The sequence below is a fragment of the Cajanus cajan genome, chromosome 1 (genome assembly GCF_000230855.2).
Source record: "Cajanus cajan strain Asha chromosome 1, NIPB_CcT2T_4, whole genome shotgun sequence".
Lineage (NCBI taxonomy): Eukaryota > Viridiplantae > Streptophyta > Magnoliopsida > Fabales > Fabaceae > Cajanus > Cajanus cajan.
Genome location: NC_138517.1, coordinates 26,422,711 through 26,448,146, shown reverse-complemented (window position 1 = coordinate 26,448,146; position 25,436 = coordinate 26,422,711). Strand labels below are relative to the sequence as shown.

At 35.4% G+C, this 25,436-nt stretch overlaps 2 protein-coding genes and 1 long non-coding RNA gene across 3 annotated transcripts; 1 reads left to right on the top strand and 2 right to left on the bottom strand.

The window, feature by feature from the left end:
- Nucleotides 1-4,492: 4,492 nt before the first annotated feature.
- Nucleotides 4,493-17,557, bottom strand: LOC145959092 (receptor-like protein EIX1). The gene is made up of 2 exons (XM_083077194.1): nucleotides 14,180-17,557; nucleotides 4,493-4,818 (listed from the first exon to the last, which is right to left on the bottom strand). Exon 1 carries the CDS (start codon nucleotides 17,502-17,504, stop codon nucleotides 14,229-14,231), a length of 3,276 nt encoding a protein of 1,091 aa, XP_082933320.1. The 5' UTR covers nucleotides 17,505-17,557; the 3' UTR covers nucleotides 4,493-4,818; nucleotides 14,180-14,228.
- On the top strand, nucleotides 10,735-13,013 carry LOC145959093 (uncharacterized). Its single transcript, XR_014434721.1, has 2 exons — nucleotides 10,735-11,150; nucleotides 12,035-13,013. It is a non-coding gene; the product is annotated as an uncharacterized LOC145959093 (long non-coding RNA).
- A 3,144-nt stretch (nucleotides 17,558-20,701) lies between the features above and the next one.
- LOC145953895 (uncharacterized) lies at nucleotides 20,702-23,878 on the bottom strand. The gene is made up of 4 exons (XM_083067676.1): nucleotides 23,816-23,878; nucleotides 23,363-23,612; nucleotides 22,327-23,261; nucleotides 20,702-20,800 (listed from the first exon to the last, which is right to left on the bottom strand). The coding sequence occupies exons 1-4, from the start codon at nucleotides 23,876-23,878 to the stop codon at nucleotides 20,702-20,704; spliced, it is 1,347 nt and encodes a 448-aa protein (XP_082923802.1).
- Between the last annotated feature and the right edge of the window lie 1,558 nt (nucleotides 23,879-25,436).

The window sequence follows — 25,436 nt, the reverse complement described above, 5'->3', positions numbered from 1 at the left end:
TTCAAAAACATTCCTCCACCTAAATCCATTCTCCCATCAAAGACGTTAGGGACGGCCTGCCCGAGCAGTAAGTTTACAATTTACTGCAAAACAATATCCAGCAGGAAAAAAAAAAAAAATCAGATCTGCCCTGGAAGAGATTCTAAAATGTACAGCAGTTAAAAGGATAGCAACATTAAATTATCTGTTGGTATATACCTCAGAGGCATGTCCAAAGGGACAAAATCAAGTAGTACACCTAACTCAGGCACACTCCAAAATATAAATTCAAATATAATTTTTATTTCAAAATTCAATCACAAAAAAAATAATATATAAATCTTAAAAAACATAAATTAAGACAATAATGTAAACTCTATTATCCTAAAAAAGTTACAGAATCTAAGTTTGTCAATGCTATGAAACTAGAAACATAATATCCAACTAACTAATTAAACTTAGAAATGTAACTATCATATATTTTGAAGTAAAAAAGTTATCCATTGTTCTCCTCTCTTTGAGATTTCATCTTCGGGCAATGGAGATGGATCTTGAAAGACCTGAAATTTAATTTAACTGTTGTTAATATGCAATGTTAATTATCATAAAGTTAAATATACTTAAATAAATTTTGATATGAATTACCTCCACCCAAGAATCACTAATACCCGCAGAAACTATGGCTCTCATCCAATACATGATGTAATAGTCACATTCAAACGAGTCTGTTTGCTTATTACACTAAAATGAGAAACAAATAACAATATTATTTTCAAAGTTGATAAATTCAAATATTATTGCCTCTATTCAATAATTTGCTAACCTTAGGGTACATGAAGTACAATGTCTTTGATCTCGCTTTAGGGTATATGAAGTGCAATGTCTTTGATCTTGCTCTTCCACTTAAAATATTAGTTCCAGACACGATTCTAATTAATTGAAATAAAAATAGATTTTAGCCAATATAAATACTTACAATTTTAAAACATAATGAAAAATTATAATTACCCTTGTAATTGGATTTTCATTTCGTGGCTTGGTTTTCGATGTAGCAAAAAAAATCACACCACGGTGTAATCCTTAGGAATGATTACAATTAATTGCCAATGGGACCTACATTGTATGACAAATAAATTAGTTATGAAATTACCTTGATTAAAAAACAAATTAAAAATACTAACTCATCAATGTATGGAGCCATGTATATATGTCTTTCTGAGTCACTCATCCATGCCTGCATATATTGTTGGATCTGGACCTTCATGTTCCCTAACTTTTGGATGGATTGAGGCTCAAGAAATCCATATACGTGTCTTTGTCCTTGCTCCACACTCAATTTGTCCATGTACCTAACACAATTAATAAGTTAAATGTAATTATTGTAATTTTAGACTCATAAATGAAAATATCACTTACATGGCCCAAAGTTGTATGATAGAAATATTTAACATGGAGTTTACCCCAACAATCTCTAATGCGTCGGGCAGGGAAATGTATAGTGAAAAATTAGAGCTCTCAACTCCAAAAACTCTGATGTCCCACTGTATCTGAATTGATTTCTTCTTCAATCGTTGTAATATGGTTAGAAGCCTAGATATGGGATCATCCTCAACTTTTGGGATATCAACATCATGAATAACAAGTTCTTTCATTACCTCCTTACCACGATTGATAAAATCCTAAAAAAATGATAAAAGTTAGTTAAACAATAATATATTTATAAGTATACAAAAGAACAATAATAGAATTACCTTTGCCCTTGCTGAAAGTGACATCACCAAACGTGTTGGCCAAGCCAAGAATGTGCCAGTTGCCTGTCCTACTAGTTAAACCTTTGTATTAGGCAAAAGCACTAGAGCAGCATCATCTTGAACATGATCAACCACAAACCGTGTCCAATCTGGCTGTAGAGGGACACCACGGATGGTTGAGCCACCCTCAACTCGACCAATAGCGTTAGCTACTAGACGTGGGGGGTCATCCTCAACATATAACTCACATTGGTTTGGTACATCAGTGTGAGTATGTTCCTTTGAGGGATTTGGAGCAGCACAACTCCCTTTAGTGCTCACTCGAACAACATCATTAGCAATTGCAGTCTGTTGCTGAGAACGAGTCAAAATCTCAAACTTCTCTTGAAACTCTTGTTGCATGTTATTCAATTTTTCTTGAAACTGTATCTCCATTCTCTGCAAAACCTCCTAACTGTAAGAGTCAAAACTGCTCCTCGGTGGTGGTGCACCAAAGTGATCTCGGAGACTCCAAGAACAACCAATACCACGCACACGCCCTGGGTGCTTTGGCCTTCCTATATATGGTCGTTGTGAGGATATCATCCCAACCATGGGGAACAAATGAGCCTTGGGTGGCCTGCTCAACTAAATCATCCTACAACATATTAACAATAAGTAAGTATACCCTAAACTACATAACTTTTGAATTGAATGAGCTGAAATTAAGAGTGTTAGTATATATGTATATTTTTACTTACTATTTTATCAACAATGACTCTTGTAGACTGAGAAGTCATTTGTCTATCTGATTTTGTTCTAGCTGCTATCCACATCTCATAGCGAGGAGGTAGATCGATAAGGTCAGCAAACTCAACCCCTGATGCCTCCACCCTAGCCTTCATGAGTGTCTTCTTTTTCAATTCATACCCTCCTCGTGACAAAAGATGGGGTGCATCATTCAACTTCTGTCGTTCTTGGACAACTACTCTTTTGGCTTGCAATAATGCAAATAAAAAAAATAACATTAAAATATACCTTAAGTATTTATGTGTTTAGGGTTTGAATTATCAATCACTAACCTGCCAAGAAGGGTCTAATCGACTAACACAAAACTGCATCCAGTCCTTGTCACTAATCTGGTACTTTAGATAAGGAGTCTCATTTTGTCGCTTTCCAAATACATACTCTAATGTCAAGAAAGTCTTGAAGTCCGTCCATCTGGTTGCAAGAGCAGATAAAATCTTCTTCCTCATCACCTTAGTGTTGGAAATCGCAAAATTTTGCTGTCAAAATAACAACAAATAATAAATAAAGTAATTAAGTTATATAATATTTAAGGGATGTGCAAGTATATACCTGAATATATATCCTGTCACATGAGGTTCTTGTCAACTTCCTCAGCATCATCCCATGATGGAATGATAATAGAAACATGTCGTCGAACAATGACTCCCAAATAGCTCCTAAACTTTGCAGCATTTGGGCCTGATGCCTTGCCAGAACGAGGATCCACCTCAACCAGTGTCCTCTCCTTTGCAATCGGTCCCATTGTCAACCCAGACAATCGGGTGACAAATCTACCTTCCCTCCTCGGTATGTCAGACCCTAAATCGGCCATAATCTTGAAAAGATAACAATGTGATTAATAAAACAACAAATAAAGTCAATAGAAAAATAGATCGATCAACTAATAATTTGATAAAATATAAGTAACTTAATTAGAAATATATATCTTATATATATTATATATTTATATTTTAAAAAAATATCTACAGAGGGGGTAATTACAATAATTATCTTGCCAAAAATAAATAAACAAATATTAAAATTTTAATTTCAAATTTATTAAAAAATAATTATTTATAAAATAATCAATTAAGTCCTTAAAAATTTCAAAATTAACTACAAATGCAAATTATTTATTCATTATTTAAATTTGTAAAATACCAAAATATTTATCTTTAAATTATTTATCTATCTATCTATATATATATATATATATATATATATATATATATAATCATGAACTTATACACTTTGTAAATAAGGAGTCAAAATATATAGGGACCAAATTGATAACATACACGTACCAAAAAATCATATACACAACTATAGCTACACATTGTCAATAAGGACTTAAAATAGGAACCAAATTCTTAACATATACGTACCAAAAACAATACACCCAAATTCATAACATATACCTATGAAATAACCCTAAATCCTCCAAAATAGCACACACAAACAATGTTTAAGTTCAAAAATATCCTCCAATCCAATCTATTTGCACTAACCTTGAATCCTAACACCTTCGAGTACCCTTAAACGCTAACTTAAGCAAGACGCGTATCAAAACTTCAATACAACCGGATAAAACGATCTGCAATGATGAATGGACGTCGCCACCACTGTCACCGTCATTCAATGTCACCAAAAACACCCAAGATTCGTAGAAACTCGTCGTCAGAGGTCATCTGAACGTTCTGCAACTAAAACCCTCAAGCGCGCACGAAGAAATGAATCAGGGAAGGGGATATAACAAGTTTTTTACGTTGAACACCACGAGGTCCGACGTATATTTTTAAATCTACATCGGACTGTATAAAAGGTCGACGTAGATTTTAAATTTTATGTCAGACCTCGTGATATCCGACGTAAAAAACTTGGTTTAAATTTCAAAAATATCACTGCATTTTTTTTTACGTCAAATTTTTCATTTTCCAACGATAATACAATGACGTAAATAACAGATTTTGTACTAGTGAAAGAACAGTTGAACACAAAAAAGATTCTGAATTTCCTCTCTTTATTATAGCAAACTGATTACAAACCAATCCCCTTAAGAGCTTTCTCCCTCACAGTTAAACCTTCCAAAATATTCAAAACTTCTCCTCACTACTTGAAGTAGGGCTTATTTATAAGGAATACACAACTGAACTAATTATCCCTCCTAAACTCCTATCGGACTGTTATACTTTGATCCCTTCCTTTTTCATATAATATTCCTGAAGCCCCATTTTCCTTAAAAATTCTGACCACCTATGCAAAAACACGCCTCTTCCAGATTCCATTCTCCAATCAAATAAATTAGGGAATCCATAGCTTCCTGCAACATAACATTTAGTGGAAAAAGCAAAATTTCAAATATGTTCTACTTCTAGCGTATAATTAAATTATGGGTAGCAGTTAAAAAGGATAGCAACATTTTTCAATTAGTTAGTGAGTTAGTGGGTACGGGAAAATTTTAACCCCGGACCTCCACCTTTGATTGGACTTAGAGAACCATCAGAGCTATAGGGATAACAACAAATATTTTTAGAATTTTCAAACATTTGAGACACTATCTTCATTACTAGAAAAGTGTCATTTTTTTTTGCAAATTTTCTTTAAAAAACATATTCGTAATTTTTTTTTGCGAATTTTCTTGCAACAATAATTTCGCAAAATATTTTTACGAATTTATTTGTGAAAAATAATTTACCGATATTTCTTACAATTTTTTTATATAAAATAATATACAAAATTTTTTTGCAAATTTTGCTACAATTTTAATGATTATAGAAATTTTTTTCAAGGTAAATTCTTGCAGATTTTCTTGCAAAAATAAATTTGCAAGTAATGTTTACTAAATAGTAGAAAAATTTTGTAAGTAACTTTTCCTGCAGATTTTCTTGTCAATTTTAATCAGTAGGAAAAATAAAAAAAATATTTAAATTTATAAGTTTAATATTTTAAAAGAACTTCAAGTCCCACATCAATTGAAAATAAAACAATTAAAGAGTATATAAGTTGGGGCAACACTTACCTTACAAGTTAATTTGTATGGTTGAGTGTTAGACTTTTAATCTACAATCTTATAGTTTAAAGGATTATGTATCACATATTGGAAGTTTGAAAACAAATGCTTTAGATGAATTCATTGTGAGCATTTTCTAAATTGCCAGCTTCTATGATTTGTATTTTCTTTGTTTCTGATTCCTATAAATAGCTATCAATGTAAACTCTCAAGGCACTCATCAATCAATATCATTTCTATTACTCAATTGAGTATTTTCTCTCTTAGAGAGTTCTTCCTTTGCATTCTGTGCCATTTTTGGTACCAGAGCAAGGTTCCGAAGCTTCCTACGCCTTTGGGTTTATTAGAAAAGAGATTTGGAACTTTCCGGTCGCCGGAAAATCCATTGGAAATTCGGCCAGCCCCGAAAACCCACCCTTAGAGGCCTTTTCTCGAAAAACCGACCCCGTAGAAGCGTCCGGAAGGTCCCAAAACCTTGGGAACGATAGTTTGTATCGCCGGAAACCACCCGGAAAGTCACCGGAAAATTCGTCGGAAAAGTTCGCCGGAAAATTTGACGGTCACCGAAATTTCTGGAGGTTGAAGACAAGCTGACGTCATCGCCACATAAGCGCCACGTCATCTTTAATCAGCCACTCAGGAGACGCCACGTATAAGTGGTCAACGTTGACTGAGAACCCTCATTTGCCACCTCTGACCAACCATATTCTGCCACGTGTCTTCAGTGTTGACTTTGACCAAAGTTTCATAATTTGCAAAAAAAGCCCCTGTAAGTTTTGAAATTTCACTTTTACCCCTGTACTTTCTGAATTTATATTTTGCCCCTAAACTTTCTAAAATTACAATTTAGCCCTTATATTTTCAAAATTCCAAAATTGCCCTTTTCTACAAAAACCATTTTACCCTAACCTAAATTCCCATATTACCCCTTTAACCTCTTAAATTACCCCTTTATTCCTATCCACCTTCACCATGGTTCGTGGAAAGCAAAACGATGTGACCATTCGAGATATCGAATTTGAGGAAATGAAAAGGCAACTGCGAGAGCTTCAAGAAACAGTTGCAAGTCAACGAGTTGAACTTGAACAGCTGAGGAATAAACCAAATCATGAGTCAGACAACAGTGATTCCTCATCTTCTTATTCCTCTAGAAGTCACCAAGTGTCAAGGACACAACAAACCAATCGTTTTCATAATTTCAAGGTAGATATACCTGAATTCGAAGGGAGATTACAACCTGACGAATTTATGGATTGGCTCCGAACGGTGGAAAGAATTTTTTACCTGCATGATGTTCAAGATAAACTCAAGGTCAAAATGGTGGCTATCCGATTGAAGAAGCATGCATCCATCTGGTGGGAGAATCTCAACAAGAAGCGTGAAAGAACAGGGAAGGAAAAGATCAAATCTTGGGAGAAGATGAAGAAGAAACTCACAAGTAAGTTCTTACCTTTCCACTATAAGCAAGAAAACTATATGATGCTTCATAAACTGTCTCAACAGTCACGCACAGTAGAAGAATATTCCCAGGAATTTGAGTTGTTAGTAATGAAATGTGACCTTAAAGATGACGAGGAACAAAAAATAGTTCGTTTTATTGGTGGACTAAACATTGAAATAGCCAACCAAGTCCAATTACAACAGTACCAGGACTTAGATGATGTAGTACAACTTGCCATCAAAATTGAAAAACAACTCTCCACCACTCTTCGAGACCAACCCTCCACATCCAAATACCCGTTCCGCCCTTCCTACTCTAAAAACCCTTATCAACCATCCTCATCCAAAAATCCTTTTTATAACAGTAAAGCCCAAAACACCCGGTCCAACACCTCCAAACTACCAGCCCAAAATACCAAAAACAATAACTCCAAACCTGCCCCACAATCCAAATCAACTATAAAATGTTTCAAATGTCAAGGCTTTGGACATATTTCTTCCGACTGTCCCAATCGAAAGGCTTTCACCATCATTGAAGAAGAACCACATGAATTATCAGAGGAAGAATCAGAAGCAGACATTGAACCTGTGTATGACGAAGACTGTACGCCTGCCGATCATGGAGAGCTATTAGTGGTAAGGCGAAGTCTGCACACAGCGCCAACAAAAGACGATCACTGGCTCAGGCACAACATCTTCCACACTCGTTGCACCAGTAATGGTAAAATCTGTGACGTCATCATAGACAGTGGAAGTTGTGAAAATGTAGTATCCAACTACATGGTGGAGAAACTCAAGCTGCCAACTCAAGTCCATCCACACCCATATAAACTTCAATGGCTCAATAAGGGAAGCGAAGTCAAGGTTTCCAAACAATGTCTTGTTTCATTTTCCATTGGTTCAAAATACAAAGACAAAGTTTGGTGTGACGTCATCCCCATGGATGCTTGTCACCTCCTCTTAGGAAGGCCATGGCAATATGATAGACGAGCTCAATTTGATGGCTACGCCAACACATATTCCTTCACCAAGGATGGAGAAAAGATCAAATTAGCTCCACTGCCTCCCGAAGAAACCAGTCAGGATAAAAAGAAAACAGTTCCCTTAGTTTCTTTAGTCACCAAGGTGCCTAAAGATGAGGTATGTAATCTGGAATTTATATTAGTACTTGAACAGAATTGTGGAACTAAACCTTCTGCAGAGATTGTTCAACTCTTATCAAAATTTCCAGATGTTGTTCCCAAAGAAATTCCTCCAGGACTACCGCCTATGCGTGACATACAACACGCCATAGACTTTGTACCAGGAGCCGTGATCCCTAACAAGCCTGCATACAGAATGAGCCCTCAGGAACATGCAGAGGTACAAAAGCAGGTTGAAGGATTATTGAAAAATGGTTTGATTCAAGAGAGTGTCAGTCCTTGTGCTGTCCCTGTTATTCTAGTTCCAAAGAAAGGTGGAACTTGGAGGATGTGCATGGACAGTAGAGCTGTGAACAAGATCACCATCAAATATCGCTTTCCAATACCACGGCTCGATGACATGTTGGATCAACTTCATGGCGCCACTATCTTTTCAAAGATTGATCTTCGCAGTGGCTACAATCAAATCAGAATTAGACCAGGTGACGAATGGAAGACTGCTTTCAAAACCCGAGATGGTCTATACGAATGGACAGTCATGCCATTTGGATTGTCCAATGCTCCCAGTACTTTCATGCGACTGATGAATCAGGTACTAAGGCCTTTCAATGGAAAATTTTTAGTCGTTTACTTCGACGATATCCTGGTTTATAGCAAAAGCAAGGAGGAGCACTTGAAGCACTTACAGAAGGTGTTAGAAGTTCTACGGGAGCAGAAACTCTATGCCAACCTTGAGAAATGCTCATTTTTAACCAATGAAATTATATTCCTTGGTTATATTGTTTCTAGTGACGGTATCAAGGTGGACCCCAGCAAAGTCGAGGCGATTAACAGTTGGCCAATTCCTCAATCCATTCACGATGTCCGAAGTTTTCATGGATTGGCTTCTTTTTATCGCAGGTTCATCAAGAACTTCAGCACAATTGCAGCTCCACTCACCAACTGTATCAAAGGTGATAAATTCCAATGGTCAGAACAAGCTCAGGAAAGCTTCAATGAATTAAAGCACCACCTGACCAATGCTCCAGTATTGGCCCTTCCTAATTTTGATCAAGTGTTTGAAGTAAATTGTGATGCTTCTAACATTGGTGTTGGTGCAGTTCTTAGCCAGGAAGGCCAACCAATAGCTTTCTTCAGTGAAAAGCTAAATGATGCAAAGCTAAAGTACTCGACCTACGACAAGGAGTTCTATGCCATTGTACGAGCACTTCAGCACTGGAGTCATTACCTGCTTCCCAAAGAATTCATTCTTTACTCTGATCACGAGGCTCTCAAGCATTTGAGTTCACAACAAAAGATCAACCGCAGGCATGCTTCATGGGTTGAGTTCCTTCAAGCCTATCCATTCCTGATCAAACACAAGTCAGGAAAGCAGAACTCTGTTGCTGATGCCCTAAGCCGACGTCATTTCTTGCTCACTACTCTGCAAACAAAAGTCATTGGCTTCGAGACCGTCAAGGAATTATACCAAGACGATCCAGATTTCAACATTGTTTGGAAGTCTACCGAAGATCAGCCATTCCAACATTACCATCGTCATGAAGGTTTTCTATTTAAAGACAACGTTTTATGCATTCCTCGTTGCTCTTTAAGAGAAGCCATTATTTGGGAAGCACACGATGGAGGATTATCAGGACATTTTGGTAGAGATAAGACTGTATCTATCATCAAGGAGAATTTTCACTGGCCTAAGCTGGAGAGAGATGTCATTCGCCACATTCAATGTTGCAGAATCTGTCACCTAGCTAAATCCAAAAGCCAAAACACTGGCCTTTACTTACCATTACCGGTACCAGCTGCACCCTGGGAAGACATCAGCATGGATTTTGTCCTAGGACTTCCACGAACCCAAAGACAAAAAGATTCTGTTATGGTGGTTGTGGACAGATTTTCGAAGATGGCACATTTCGTTCCATGCCAAAAGACTAACGATGCCGTTAATATTGCTGATTTATATTTCAGGGAAGTTGTTCGCCTACACGGAATTCCTAAAACCATCACGTCAGATAGAGATGTTAAATTTCTGAGTCACTTTTGGAGAACTCTATGGAAAAAGATGGGTACGAAGTTGCAGTTCAGTAGTGCTAGCCATCCACAGACAGATGGTCAAACAGAGGCTATCAACAGGCTACTAGGTAACTTACTCCGCAGCTTTGTAGGTAAAAATCTTCGCCATTTGTAACACCCTAGTTTTCAAAATGGTTATTATTACTATTATTATTATTATTATGTGGTATTTGGTCATAAATTGGTGGTTATATTTTACTTCAATTGTAGATAATTTACACTCCATTTATGCTTAGAAAGATATGTGTGTTGTTGGGCTTAATTAGATAGTTGTAAACTTTCTTTTCAATAAAACCGTTTTTCGCTGGGCTGATTGGCAAGCCTCGGTGTTTAGGGCATAACTTGGGCTGTGATGGTCCAAATGATGCAAAATTGGTGTCAATGGAAATCTAAGATAAAAACGCACAACTTTTACAGAAATAGCCATTTGCAAAATCGGTCGTTTAGGAGGTCAAAATTGGAATTTGATTGATACAATTGTTTCTCACTGGACTGATTGGCAAGCCTCGGTTTGTGGGGTATAACTTGGTCAGTGGTTGTTCAAATGATACAAACTTGGTGGCTATGGAAAGATAAGAGAAACTCCTACAACTTTCATGAAGGAAATATTTTCAGATTCGGCTGTCTATAAGGTCCAAATCAGTAGCTAAAGTCGGTGAGGAAAAGAACATGGCACCCTCCATTAATTCACACCAACTCCATTAATTCATCCCACCAACTTTAATAATTCATCTCACTAATTCATTCCACTTAGTTTTGTCTAAGATTTTTTCATTATTTTCCATTTTTTTAATGTGCCTTGAAGGCTATAAATAGCCCTTCACTTCTCCATTGCAAACCATCCCTCAATTCTCATTCTCTCTTCTCTTATACTCTCTTCTTCTCCTCTTCTTCTCTTTGAAGACCTAGAGGAATCCATAGGAGGTGGTTCTATCCTAGTAGAAGGAGCCTAGAGGAGGAAGCTCTTCTTTAGTTTCAGCGCTTGTCATCCAGGTAAGGGGGGGAGTGAGAAATCTCGCTCTAGGTGTGGGATTGTATGCTGGGTAGTGGGATTGGCCCCCAATCCTGTGTTTGTTGTATGTTATATTGTTTGTATGTTCTAATTGCTTGGTTAATATGTGTGTATGAATAGAAATTCTGTTGAGATTATGATTGTGAAAGTTATGAATATGATATGATAATGTGAATGTGATGTTTCTAATGATATGATGTGATGATGAAATATGATGTGAAATGACCATGAGATATGATTGACCATGAGATAGATAATGTGATAATGTGACAATGAGATATGAAATGTGATAAAGAGAAATGACCATGGAAAGTGATAAAGTGATATGAGAATGCATAGAGTCTTGTTTGACATGCATCATTTGCATAAAGTGATAAGGGTACGATATGGAATACGCCGCCAGAGAAGGCCCCCTAGTGTAAAAGCTGTGGGGATCAGTCCTTGGGGATGGCTCGGTTTGGAAGTCCCAGTCTCGCCCATTGTGTGCATGGGATGTATCTTGCGCGGCTTAGCTATCCCGACGAGACTCTGGTAGTATGTCCTTCTAGTGAGAGTGCGCAGAGGTTGTGTCCCGGCATGTACTCCTAGACTACTCTTTGTGTATTGCTAGCGGCAATATACTACGTGATAAGTGACTGGCGCCACATGCATGATAAAATGTAGTCCGTGTCCATACATGTGTCTTTTGATATTATATGACAAATGGATATGCCTTGAATGAGTAAGATGTGATATTGTTAATCTATGTTATATATGTTTTGTTTGTGTTTGGCTATCTAGTATATATATTCCTACACTGTGAGCCGAGTGAGATGTTTTCTCACTCCCTTTTTCTTTGTGTTGTTTTTCTTTAACCGTTATACAGGTGATTATCAGCATGAGGCTGAGGATGTTGGTGGTGAAGCTTAGGCTTCTTTATGGGCTATGCTCTGATAGGACATGTGACATCGGGGTATAGATAAGATTAGATTAGGTTGTTAATGTTATTTTAAATTACTTTGAAAACTTTGAGATTTATTTCTTTGTAATTTCCGCTGATTATGTTTGTTAAAAATGTGATACTCTTTAAACATGTTTGATTATTAAAGTTATATTATTTAAATTTATTGATTTATGATATGCGGGGTAGAGGGTGTCACACCATTGGGATCAGATTCTAGCTCAAGTGGAATTTGCCTACAACAATTCCACTAATCAAGCTACTGGTAAATGTCCTTTTGAAATCGTCTACGGTGCACGACCTCTTACCCCTTTAGACTTGGTTCCGTCTTCAGACAAGAGTCAATTCAGCGCTGATGCTGACCAGAGAGCCAAAGAAATTAAACAGCTTCATGAGCAAGCCAGAATTAGGATTGAAAAGCAAAATGCAAAGTACAAAGCTCAACGAGACAAGCACCGGAAGCAACAGGTATTCAAGGAAGGCGATCTAGTGTGGATTCATTTGCGGAAAGAAAGGTTTCCAAAACAGTCCAATGCCAAGCTGTCGCCACGAGCTGATGGTCCATTCCGCGTAGTCCAGAAGATTAATGACAATGCCTACAAGATCGAGCTACCAGGTTCTTACGGTGTTTCTGCTACATTTAATGTCGCAGACCTTTCACCCTACTTCGATGAGGAAGACGCTTAGACTCGAGGACGAGTCTTTTCCAACCCCGGGAGAATGATCTGGAAAGCTATGCCAGCCACATGCCAGCACATGAGCCACATGCCAGCACATGCCAGTCACCATTGTCAACAATGACAACCACCGAATTTCTTTTTCCACAAAGCAACCACCACCCCTCTGTTTTTCTAAATTGAAAGTTGAATAATTATTGATAGAATTTGTAGTAATTTTTTTTAAATTTTTTCGTAAAAAAATATTCCAGCAAAATTTCTTGTGAAAAAATTTGCTGCGAATTTTTTTCTCAAGAAATTCCACAGAAAAATTTCTTGCGAATTTTAAAATTTGTAAAATATATTATCCACGAAAATATTACCTATCCATAAAATTTTGCAGAAAAATTTGTAGGAACAACGTTTCCTGCGAATTTTCAAAAATTCGCAGAAAAAATTGCATGAAATAAAAAAATTCTAATAGTGCTTGTTAAATCTAGTCAATTTGTCTGAATTCAACTCATCAACTAACTACTTCAAAAGCTGAAAAGTAGTCACTTCATTTGAGTAATAAAATAATTACCATTATCTGAGACGACTGAGAGGTATGGATCAAAGATCAAGGACCTCATACATGTTGAAACAGTATAGCTACAATAACATGTATGATAGAAAATGGTTCACAATGTTTCGTTGGAAGCAGAAGAAAATAAGTGCAAACGACACACTAATGTGATTTGGGAATCATATATTTGTGCCCATGAGAACCCACAGCAGGCTGATTTTACAGTGAGTAAAGCTTCCCATAAAATTAATTTACTCACTAAGAATCAAATTAGGCAATTTCTTAAGGAAGATATAAAAAAATGATACATGAAAAATTACGAGATGTCAACAAATATGTTGCAATTTGGTAAGAAGCAAGCAATTTTTCTGAAAAAGGAAAAGAAACAATATATCAAATCTCTATTAGAAAACTTTTTCCTAAAACATGAGTTTTTACAGATTGCCCTCATCAAATTTATTTTATGTGTTATTAATTTGGCACTTTGTCTCCCATCTATATATTGGATACATCTGAATTCCAATCACCAAATTTTAGGAGAATGAGACAGATGACCCAAGAGAGAATTAAACCAAGACATCATAAACATATCCAAAATTCAGTTGAGATAAAAAATAATACGTCCTTTAGAGAAAGCACCTGAATAAAACATGTTGCATGACTTGATCCAAATCTATCTTATAAATGAATTATTAAACAAAATGGAATACTTTACTTTGACAATAAGAGCCATTCCTTTCTTTTTATTCCCTTCTAAGTTACACTCCAATGTAAGTAATAATTGTGTATCTTAGGGGTAGTAATTGCAGTGGTAAGTAAACAATATAAAAAGCAAAGGTTACAACGCACCTGCTAGCCTTGCCCTGAGCCACTGGCAGAACTTAATTAGTTTCATTCACTACATCGTTAGCCAGCTTGTAATTCTGTTCAAGCACCTCGTGTAGGCAATTCTCCAAGGTTTACAAATTAGTATTGTTCCTATTAAGCCCCAAAAGCCTACAAAGTATCCTATCCCCAAACTCATGTACAATGCTTCATAGAAAACAGAATCTTCATCATGCACACCTTGTTCTCGAGGCTTCACTATTGTCTCATCTCCGGGACAACTTTTGTTAACTTGTTCTCCACAAAGATCGTCATTTCCTTCAAAAATAGAGGCATCGTAGGTCTCGAAATGTCTTCCCAATGGGATTCTTCCTGAGAGAGAATTGTGTGACAAGTCTAATTTTCCTAAACCATCAATTTGTGTGAGAGAAGATGGAATTCTCCCACAAAAATGATTTCTTGACAAGTCAAGGGAATCAAGTGAACTTAAATTTCCAATTTCAAAAGGTATTTCTCCACTCAAATTGTTTCTTGATAAATTCAAAGAAACTAAGCCAAGCAAATATCCGATCTCTTTTGGTATTTTACCTGTTAAATTGTTACATGAGAAATCAATGCTTTTAAGAATCAATTCGGGATCTGTATAGTTGTGCTCCACACCTTTCCACATCCATGTTATGCCAAGTGTATAATCAGAACTTTCTAAAAGAAAATAAATGTCGTAGTTAGTCATATTATACGTGTATATACGACTTTGAATTTCAGTTCTGTTGATACTCTTTTCAGACATTGCGGTGAAACTCTTTAAGCATGTTGGAACTCCTTTTGACAGCTTATTCCTTGAAAGATCCAACAGTTGAATATGCCTCAAAAAACAAAGTTGAATAGGAAGATTTCCAGAGAAGTGGTTCCCTCGCATGATCAAGATTATCAATTGCTGCATGTTTTCTCCAATCCATGACGGTATTGGACCAGACAACGTATTTTCACCCACATCCAGCATAAATAAATTGCTGCAATTTTTCAAAGCAGAAGGCAATTCGCCCGATAAACTATTGTGTCGTAAAACCAACGCTTCCAAATGAACAAGGGTGCCCATGGAGATAGGAACCTTCCCAATCAACTGATTGTTGCTTAAATCAAGAAACAGTAATTGGTCAACAGATTTCCAACAATCAGGAAGTTGTCCTTTTATTTGATTCTTTGATAAATCTAAAATGACCAAATATTTAGCTTTGCTTTGGTCACGTAAGAATGAAGACAAGTCAGAAAACTTATTTTTCGAGAGCAACAACTCTGAAACTTGTTGCAAAAATGACGGGACGGTCCCCTCAAATTGATTTGAATTCAAAATTATTGACGCTCCACCATAAAGCTCCAATGGTATATTAGGAATAGTACCAGTGAGAGTATTGTGAGACATATTCAACCGGTACAAAAATTGCATGTTGTTCCAAAACCATTCTGGTACGGAACCATTAAGCCCATTATCAGATATATCCAGATAAAGCAAGTAACTTTGACTTTGGAGCCAAATAGGAAAACTCGGGCCTAGCTTGCAAGATGCCAAACTCAAATACGTCAAATGAAAAGGAGGAATCCAGCTTCGGACCAATTTTACAGACAATGAGTTATATGATAACGACAACACTATTAAGTTGGAAAAATTAGACAAATGAGATTCAGTGACGTCACCCTCTAAAGAATTCACCTCCAAGTATAACTCCACCAACTCAGATAACAATATGATGCTTTTAGGTATCTTGCCAGTAATTTGGTTATAAGATAAATCCAAACTTTGAAATACGTGTCTGTTGCACCATGAGGAATTTTGAAAGAAGTTAGAAATTTCCCCATTCAACTTGTTATTTGAGAGGTATAACCTCCGCAATCTGCACATGTTCCCAAAGAAAGATGGAATCTTGCCTTCTAGTTTGTTAATGGAGAGATCAATAACTTCAAGAGAGTTTATTGCTTTTCCAAATACATCTGGAATCGGACCTTCTAATAAGTTATAATCAAGGTAAAGAGTATTAAGATCGGTGGTGAAGTTAAAAAGCCAATGAAATGTAGCGGATGATTTCAGCAAGTTATTGGAGAGATCAAGGTAGAGAAGAGAAGATGAGGAATTCATTGTGGAAGTAGATGAAACAGTAAAACTTCTATCTGTAAGACTGCAGTTTTCTAAATGAAGCTCTTTCAGTTTCGATCCAAAATTAAAATTACCTTGAAATATTGATGATGAAAGATTATTATAAGAGAGGTCAAGGATCTTAAGAGATGGAAAATCTGGAAAAAGAGAAGATAACAAAACAATCTTATTATGAGAAAGATAAAGCTCTTGAAGATTGAAACTAAAATTGGATAACAAATGAAATGTTGAGGATGTTAGCAGATTAGAAGAAAGATCAAGGATGGTAAGAGAAGTGGAGAAGTTGGAATGAGAATAAAACAAAGATTTGATATCAGCATCTGAGAGAGAACAATGAACAAGCCTCATCTCTCTTAAGTTTGGAATAAACTTACTTATAGTCTGTAGCAAGTGAGGAGATGCACTAAGTGTGTGTAATGAAGTGAATTCAAGAGTCGTTAAGGAAGAGAGATTAGAGAACCACTCTGCATCCTTATCTTTTATATCAAAATTGCCACCCAGCCGGAGAGTATGCAAGAGACGAAGATTTCCTGCCTGAAAAGGGATACCTCCAAAAAGAGTATTTCTTCCAAGATTAAGAAATTTTAGCTCTTTGAGATTCCCAAATTGAAACGGGATTTCTCCCGAAAGATGATTCTGTCCAAGATCAAGATATTGTAGCTGTTTGAGATTCCCAATCTGAAAAGGAATTGGTCCCTGAAGAAGCATGTTGTTTCCCAGGTCTAGATATCGTAGTTGTGAAAGATTTCCAAGTGTAGATGGAATCTTGCCACTGAATAGAGAATAAGAGAGATTGAGATATGTTAAGTTGGCCAAGGAGCCCATGAGTTCTTCTGGGAGGTGAATCCCAAAAAAATAATTATTGCTGAGATCGAGATATTGAATGTTACGCAAGTCAATCAATGAAGTGAGATTGATTGGACCTATCAAAAATTGTGCATGTGCATACCGATAACCTTGAAGATGAAGTAGTTGTATGTGGCCAGTTTCATTGTTGCACTGAATGCCTTTCCATTTGCAACAATCATTGTCATATTCACTCCATGTAGACAACATGCCATACTCATCAAAGAGACTCTGTTTGAAGTTTAGGAGTGCTTGTCTCTCCCTCTCTATGCACTTTGCCTCGTCTAACTCTGAGGAATGCAATAAAAGCAGGAGCAAAGAATAAAACATTCTGAACAAGTAACGACTCATAGTTTTGTTGTTTAACTAAGAACAAAGGAACATAACGAGGAAATATGATGGACTTTTAGTCTCAGGCTTGTGAAGTTCACAAGGCTCAATGGCAACCTTTATATAGAGTACTGTTGAGCTCTTTCTACTAATTCACTTCTCCGATAAACAAATCTCTTGAAAGACGATTTTATAAAATAAAAATAAAACGTAACAAAGAAGAAGAAAAAAGAGGAAAATTAAGTACACCAATCAGCGCACACCTATCACAAGAAATGAGACAATCAAATTAGTCCAAAAACTTTAAGTTATTGATCTTCCTACTTCCTTCCATTTTTTGGGTTAGAAAATGAGCACAACAAACACAAAAAAAAAGGACAATAAAACTAGTCTAAAGACCTTAATTTATATTGGTTTTCTTAGTCTCACCCATTTTATGGGTTAAAAAATTAAACACATTACCCACGTAGAAAGAATAAAAAGGAAATTAGTCCAAAAATTTTAATTAATTGATTATTTTGGTCGAATCCATTTTCTGAGTTAAAAAAAAAATAGAAGAAGAAGACTTTAATAAAATAAAATAAAATAAAGGAATAAATGAAACTAATTCAAAGATCTAACATTATTGATCTTTCCCATCTAATCCATTTTATGGGTTGGAATATTGAGCACACCAATAGAAATGAAAAAAAATGCATGAAACAGTCCAAAGACTTTTAATGATCTTACTATTCAAATCCATTTAATGGGTTAGAAAGTTAGCCCAAGAATCACACACACCAAAGACAAAATTACACCAATCACATGATAAAAAAAATTGATATCCAAAACAGATTTTAGTTATATATTGATCTTCCCGTAGAGAATTCTCACAATATACATACACATACATCTCGTTAGTGCGTTATTTTAAAAATTGAAAAAACGAAGAGAAAAAGTTCCAATTGTAATATACAGAATGATGCACCATATTCTACTTTTCTTGTAAATAAATTCAAATATATCTATATATTTGAATTACTATATCGAAAAGACTAGGCCTCCTCAGCTATTTAACTATTTAATTTCCTTTGTTGTGTGGATTCATAGCAATCTTCTTGTTTAGATAGATTTGTTAGTTTTTTTATATAGCCTCAAATAGTTTCCGGTTGATATAGTCATATTTAAAAAAAAAGGGTAAATATAATTCATTTATGCAGTAGTTGGATGACAATCCTCTACCTCTCCCAAATAAGTTCGAAAATTATACAACCATTTATTTGAGTGAATATGACAAAATATATTAAGAAGAAATAAACATTTTCTTCTAGTTTTTATATATTATTTCCCCCATTTTAAATATGTTTTCATAATTTTCCTAAAGTTATACTAGTCAGAGATAGCAATTAGACATAGATATTTTATTTTTAGCTAATAATTTAAGGTTCTACTGTTATGTTCGGAGAGTCATCGGTGTTAGGATAATCTGCGGTCAAATATTAAGAAGACAGGCAATAATCTTAATTTTGTTGAAAAAGTAATAATCCATCTATCTTCTATTTGTATATAAAAGTTAAGTTACACTCAATTACGTAAATATATTATAAAAATAATTTTATATATTGTTATGTTGGTATATGTTTATGTGGTAAATTCTCCAAATTTTTTATCTTTTATCATATTTTCTCTTTACTTTCTATATATTGCATCTCTATACATTTTATTTAATCTAACTCTTATTTCCCTATTATCTGATTTTTATTCTATTATCATCATGATAAAAAGGCTACTATTTTATCTCTTCATTTCTCCATCGTCTAATTTTTATTTTATCATGATACGACTTTTTTCTCTTTTCCTATATTTTCTCCTCATTCCTTTATATTATATATTTATGTTTTATATAATTTATCTCTTATTCTCTTTGTTTAATTTTCATCCTATATAATAATCTTTGTTAAAAATAGAAGATACTACTTTTTCATCTTTTTTTTTTTTTACTATTCTCAATTTGTCACACAACACTACACCAAAATTAGTCTTTTGTGGCAATTAAATTTATTATTTAGCGGCCATATAAATAACCATTATTTTTTTTACAAGCATTTAAATAATGACTGGTAAATTCAGGGTCGCTAATACTATTACCGGTATTTACATAAAATGCTGGTAAAGACCTACTAAATTGTTAGGAAAACTTTTTTTTAGTGACAATTCGAGTAGCCATTTTAAAGGCTATTAAAAGTTACTTTTTCAATTGTCTCCTTTCTATCCATTTAGTGACTTTTATTTATCACTAGTCAACGTGGAACTTGTAAGATGAGGATTGTCTTCTACTTATATATTTTTTAATTTATTTATTTAATTATCTTGTCTCTTAAGAGATGTGAGACGTACAAGGTGAAAGTTAATCTCTAATTGTTTTATAGCACTATTGAACTTGGTAAAGCTGTCAAAATGGGTAACCTAGCCCAGTCCGGCCCGACCCACCACGGGTTGAGCATTTGGTGGGCCAACCCAACCCGACTCATTTATTAGTGAGCTAAAAAAAATGAATCCGATCCAGCCTACCACGGGTTGGTGGGTTAAATGGGGTTAGCTCACCTAATTTAAAAAAAATGTATTTTTTTAATATACAACTAAAGCCCAAAAAACTCAAACCTGTTTTAAAAATTTGAAACTCTTAATTAAATGATAATTCTAAATAAAATGTAAATAATCTCATGTAGACAAATATAATTCAAAATCATCTCAAATTTCAAATACAACCCAAAATCATCTTCAACTTCAAATACAATCTAATCATAAAAATTACAAATTACAATCTAACATTAAATCATTGTTGTCACTTGTCCATCTATAACATTAGAGTCTTGAATGGAGCAATCCAAAATATATTCATCTATTGAAGGATCTTCTTTATCCCCATCTATAATAAAAAAAATGTTAACTAATAATGATGAAAAATTAAGTAATAAGTTATTAAATTAATTTCATAATACTAATAAATGCTACCTATTAATTCAAAATCATGCAACCAATTTTGAGTTAAAATGAGTGCCTCAACATTCTCCGGAAGAATGGAATAATGGTATTTTGTTAGCACACGAGAATCGAGACTAAAGATAGACTCACTAGCAACTGTAGTGAATGGAATGCTAAGCACATCACAAGCCATCTTAGATAAGTTTGGATAACAATCTCGACGATCCCTCCAATAAATTAATACATCCAACTTATCAAAAAAACTTTGGGTCAAGATTCCCTTTATCTAAATAAAGATCCAATTTAGACCTTCCAGTTTCATTAATATGTTGACTCAAATGATCAACATATTCCTAAGACATTATAAGAGAATTTTAAGTCATGGATAAGTAAGAAATAAGATGTAAATAAAATAAAGCAAGTTGTGTTGGAAATTTTGAGAAATAAAAATTTACATCAAATGCATCCATCACTTGCTCATTATTTGTAAAAGAAGCAACTTGAACGGGAAATTTGAGAACTTGAAGTATTTGACTCATTTGAATGTAATTTGACATATTCTTTGAACAACTTATACATCTTCTCCTTTAAAATATTAATATTTTCTTTACACGTAGAAGGATCAATCTTTGAATAACAGAACTTAATAGCTTCAAACTTCATTCGTGGATCAAGAATAGCCCCAATAGTAAGAATATCACAATAATGATCCCAATACTTACTAAACTTGTTCATCATATTCAATGCCATATCTTTAATCGTCGGATCATCACTTTTGGCATTTCCCGTAACAAACATTCAATTTTCCAAACTTGCATGAAGTAAGTCCTAGTCTCACCCATTGTGTGCATGGGATGTATCTTGCGCGGCTTAGCTATCCCGACAAGACCCTGGTAGTATGTCCTTCTAGTGAGAGTACGTAGAGGGTGTGACATGACATGTACTCCTAGAATAATCTCGTGTATTGCTACTGGCAATATGCCATGTGATATGTGTTACTGGTGCCACATGCATGGTAATATGTAATCCGAGTCCATTACATGTGCATTTTAATGTTATATGTTAAACTGATTTTTATGTCTTTGATGAGTGGAATGCGATATTATTGTTAATCTATCTATACTATGTACAAATATACATGTCTTGTTTGTGTTTGTCTATTTGGTGCGTATTCCTACACTGTGAGTTAGAGTGAGATGTTTCTCACTCTTTTTTCTTTTTTGTTATTTTCCTTTGACCGTTATACAGGTGATTATCAGCATGAGGCTGAGGATGTTGGTGATGAAGCTTAGACTTCTATGTTGGGCTTTGCTCTGATAGGACATGTGACATCGGGGCGTAGATAGGATTAGATTAGGATGTTATTCTTATTAAATTATTATGGAAAACTTAGTTTTATTTCTTTGTAATTCCACTGACATGTTATTTGGATTAAGTTTATGAATGTGAACTCTTTACCCTTATGTGGTTGGAGATTTGGTTTTTAATGATGAAGAATTTTATTTTTTTTATAATTACTATATATGTATGTTGGGGTAGAGGGTGTCACATGAAGACTACTACAAACCTATCAAGATATGGGTGAAATATCCTATTCATATAATCCATGAATATACTAGGTGCATTAGTCACCAAAAGGCATAACTAAATATTCATAGTGCCCATAGCGAGTCCTAAAAGCATTCTTTGGGATATCCTCAAACTTCACCCAAATTTGATGGTAACCTGATATCAAATCTATCTTACTGAACACACAAGCCCCAACTAGTTGGTCCATAAGGTCATCTATCCTAGGCAAGAGATATTTATTCTTAATGGTAACTTTATTAAGCTGACGGTAGTCTACACACAACCTCATGCTTCCATCCTTTTTCTTTACCAACAACACCGGTGCTCCCCAAGGTGATACATTAGGCCTAATGAATTGTTTCTCCTGAAGCTCTTCTATTTGTTTCTTGAGTTTAGCTAACAACTTAGGGGACATTTTATAAGGTGCTATAGATATGGGTGCAGTGCCAGGTATTAATTCTATGGAAAACTCAATCTCTTTCTTAGGTGGTAAGCTAGACACGTCCTTAGGAAAAACGTCAGGAAACTCATTCACTAAGGGAATCTCACTAAACTCATGGTGTTTCTCAAGTGTCAAACAGGCGAGAATCATGTAAACCTTTTCATTTTCCTTTAAATATGTTTTTATTTTATTAGCACTTAAAAACTTCGCACACTTACTCTGACCAAAGGATATGGATTTTTCAAAGCAATTTAGTAGGACATGATTAGAAGATAACCAGTCCATTCGAAGAATGATATCTAGTTGACTAAGAGGCAAACAGATATGGTCAACCAGAAACTGCCTTTTAGAAATAACAATTGGACATTTAAGACAAATACTAGAAGTAGTTATGGGACCATCTGTGGGGATTTCTACAACTAGATTATAACTCAAACAAGACACTAGCAATTTCAATTTTTGGACACAGGCAAGAGAAATGCAAGAATGACTTGCACCAGAATTCAACTGTACAACAAAAGGATTCTCAACTATGAAACAAATACCTTGTATTAGATTATCAGACTGAGTAGCTCTGGCACCACTACGAGCAAATACTCTTCTAGTAGTCTTCGGATGCCTAGGTTGAGAACTAGCTCCTGTTCCCATCATGCGTTGCCTTGGCAATTGTGGACAGTGAATACTAATATGACCTTTGCCATTGCAGTTGAAGCATGTTATCTCCTTGTCAGAACAGTTACACTGCTCATGCCCATGTTGCCCACATTTCTTGCATCGACTAGTAGGTGTAGAAACAGAGCCTCCTACACTAGCATCACCATTCACGAAAGAGTTTCTAGCAACAGATCTACTTCTAGCATGATTTCCTTGAACTTGGCAGGAGCGGAGTAAGGCTTACTCCTACCCGGAGTACTAGAACTTGCAACACGCATAGGACCTCCAACTCCCTTGTAGAAAGCAGCATGTGCACGGTCACAGTCGTAAATTCTACACTTGTTGACATGCGTCAGGTAGTGATAAATCTCTTGATAATTGATTGTTGTCTTCACCTCAAGATGAAGGCCATTCACAAACTTAATGCACTTAGCTATTTCACCACCCTCACCATGGCAATGAGTACAATAACGAACCAAAGCAGCAAATTTGGCAGCATACTATACCATTGTATCATTCCCTTGCTTCAGCTCAAGAAGTTTCACTTCCTTCTGACTCCTCACATTGTCTGTGAAATACTTCTCAAGGAAAGCCCTCTTGAAGTTGTCCCAATTAAGTGCACTCCTCCATCAATCATCCTCTAAAGTGCTCCTTCCCACCAAAAATGGGCATCAATAGTCAACATGAAGGTAGCCAAACTCACCTTTTGAGCGAGGGGACACTCCATGCCATTGAAGATCTTCTCGATCTCCATTAGCCAATTCATCACAGCATCTGGGTCATATCCTCCTTTGAAGGTAGGTGGATTATTTCGCTGAAATTGCTCCAACTAGTTAGGAGCGACGCCAATCCTATTACTATTACTCACAGCTTGTGCTAATGCTTGAAGAGCATCAGTAATAGCACGATCATTTCTACCAGCTATAATCTAAGAAAAGAAACACACAATTAAGCCATCATTAACAATACAAAGCAACCACAATCGTCACAAAGCAAAACACCAACAAAGTACACAACAAAATCATGTTAAGCACATAACACACACGTCCGGTTTGAATCAACTGTGCTCTGATACCACTAAATGTGACACCCTCTACCCCGCATACCATAACATATAGATAACAAAATTTGAATAACATAATTTGTCATAATTAGAGTACCAAAGTATTTAGATAAAGACTACCACATTCATGACTTAAACAAATAACTTAATTAGTAGAAATTACAAAGAAATAATACTAAGGTTTCCAAAATAATTTAATAAGAACAACATCCTAATCTAATCCTGTCTACGCCCCGATGTCACATGTCCTATCAGAGCAAAGCCAAACATAGAAGCCTAAGTTTCATCACCAACATCCTTAGCCTCATACTGATAATCACCTGTATAACAATTAAAGGAAAACAACACAAAAAAAAGGGAGTGAGAAACATCTCACTCTGACTTACAGTGTAGGAATATACACCAGATAATCAAACACAAACAAGACATGTATAAAATAGATAGATTAACAACAATATTACATCCCACTCATCCAAGACATAAAAATATCAATTTATCATATAACATTAAAAATGCACATGTATGGACACAAACTACATATTATCATGCATGTGGCACCAATAACACATCACGTGGCATATTGCCACTAGCAATACACGAAGAGTAATTTAGGAGTACATGCCAGGTCACAAACTTTGCGCACACTACAAGAATTTCGCGGATTAGCGAGGGATATAAACCCAAGCTATTTGCTCGCTAATTAGTGAGGGACTAGCGAGAAACACATTTCCTCTCTAATCCCTCGCTAATTAGCGAGCAAATAGCTTAGGTTTATATCCCTCGCTAAATAGGAACATTTTGCGACCAACCTTTATTTCCTCGCAAATCTGTCGCTGAAGTTAGTGCTTATTTAGCGAGAAACTTAGGCCCTTGCAAATGCCTTGCAAATCCCTCGCCAAATTATGAGTCAAAATAAAAAAACAAATTTTTCATCTAGCGAGAGAGTTTGTGTGTCGCAAATGAGTTATAAGTATAGCCATCGCAAAGCCTTCGCAAATTAGTGAGGGAAAAGTTTTTTCGCTAATCCCTCGAATATTTAGAGAACAGGACCCTTGCAAATTGTTATTAACTCCCTCGCAAATTTAGAGAATAAATCCCTTGCAAATTGCTTTATTGTGTGTTTGGATAGGTAATTTAAATGGAGTAATTCATTTATTTGAAGAATTTTAAATTCTTTGAGGTGAAATAAGTTGTTTGGATGAAGAATTTATAAAGAATTTGAAATTCAAGTATTTGTAAAATTTCTTGAAATTGTAGAATT

Bases quoted from the DNA above. Each gene is read 5' to 3' on its own strand.
- LOC145953895 (XM_083067676.1), bottom strand. From the start codon at position 23,878: ATGAATTGGCTAATGGAGATCGAGAAGATCTTCAATGGCATGGAGTGT. The intron at 23,262-23,362 runs GTAGGAGTAAGC...ATGCTAGTGTAG, and splicing joins TGCAAGTTCTAGTACTCCGG to GAGGCTCTGTTTCTACACCT. The intron at 20,801-22,326 runs GTAAAGAAAAAG...ATAATGTCTTAG, and splicing joins GGGGAGCACCGGTGTTGTTG to GAATATGTTGATCATTTGAG.
- LOC145959092 (XM_083077194.1), bottom strand. From the start codon at position 17,504: ATGAGTCGTTACTTGTTCAGAATGTTTTATTCTTTGCTCCTGCTTTTA.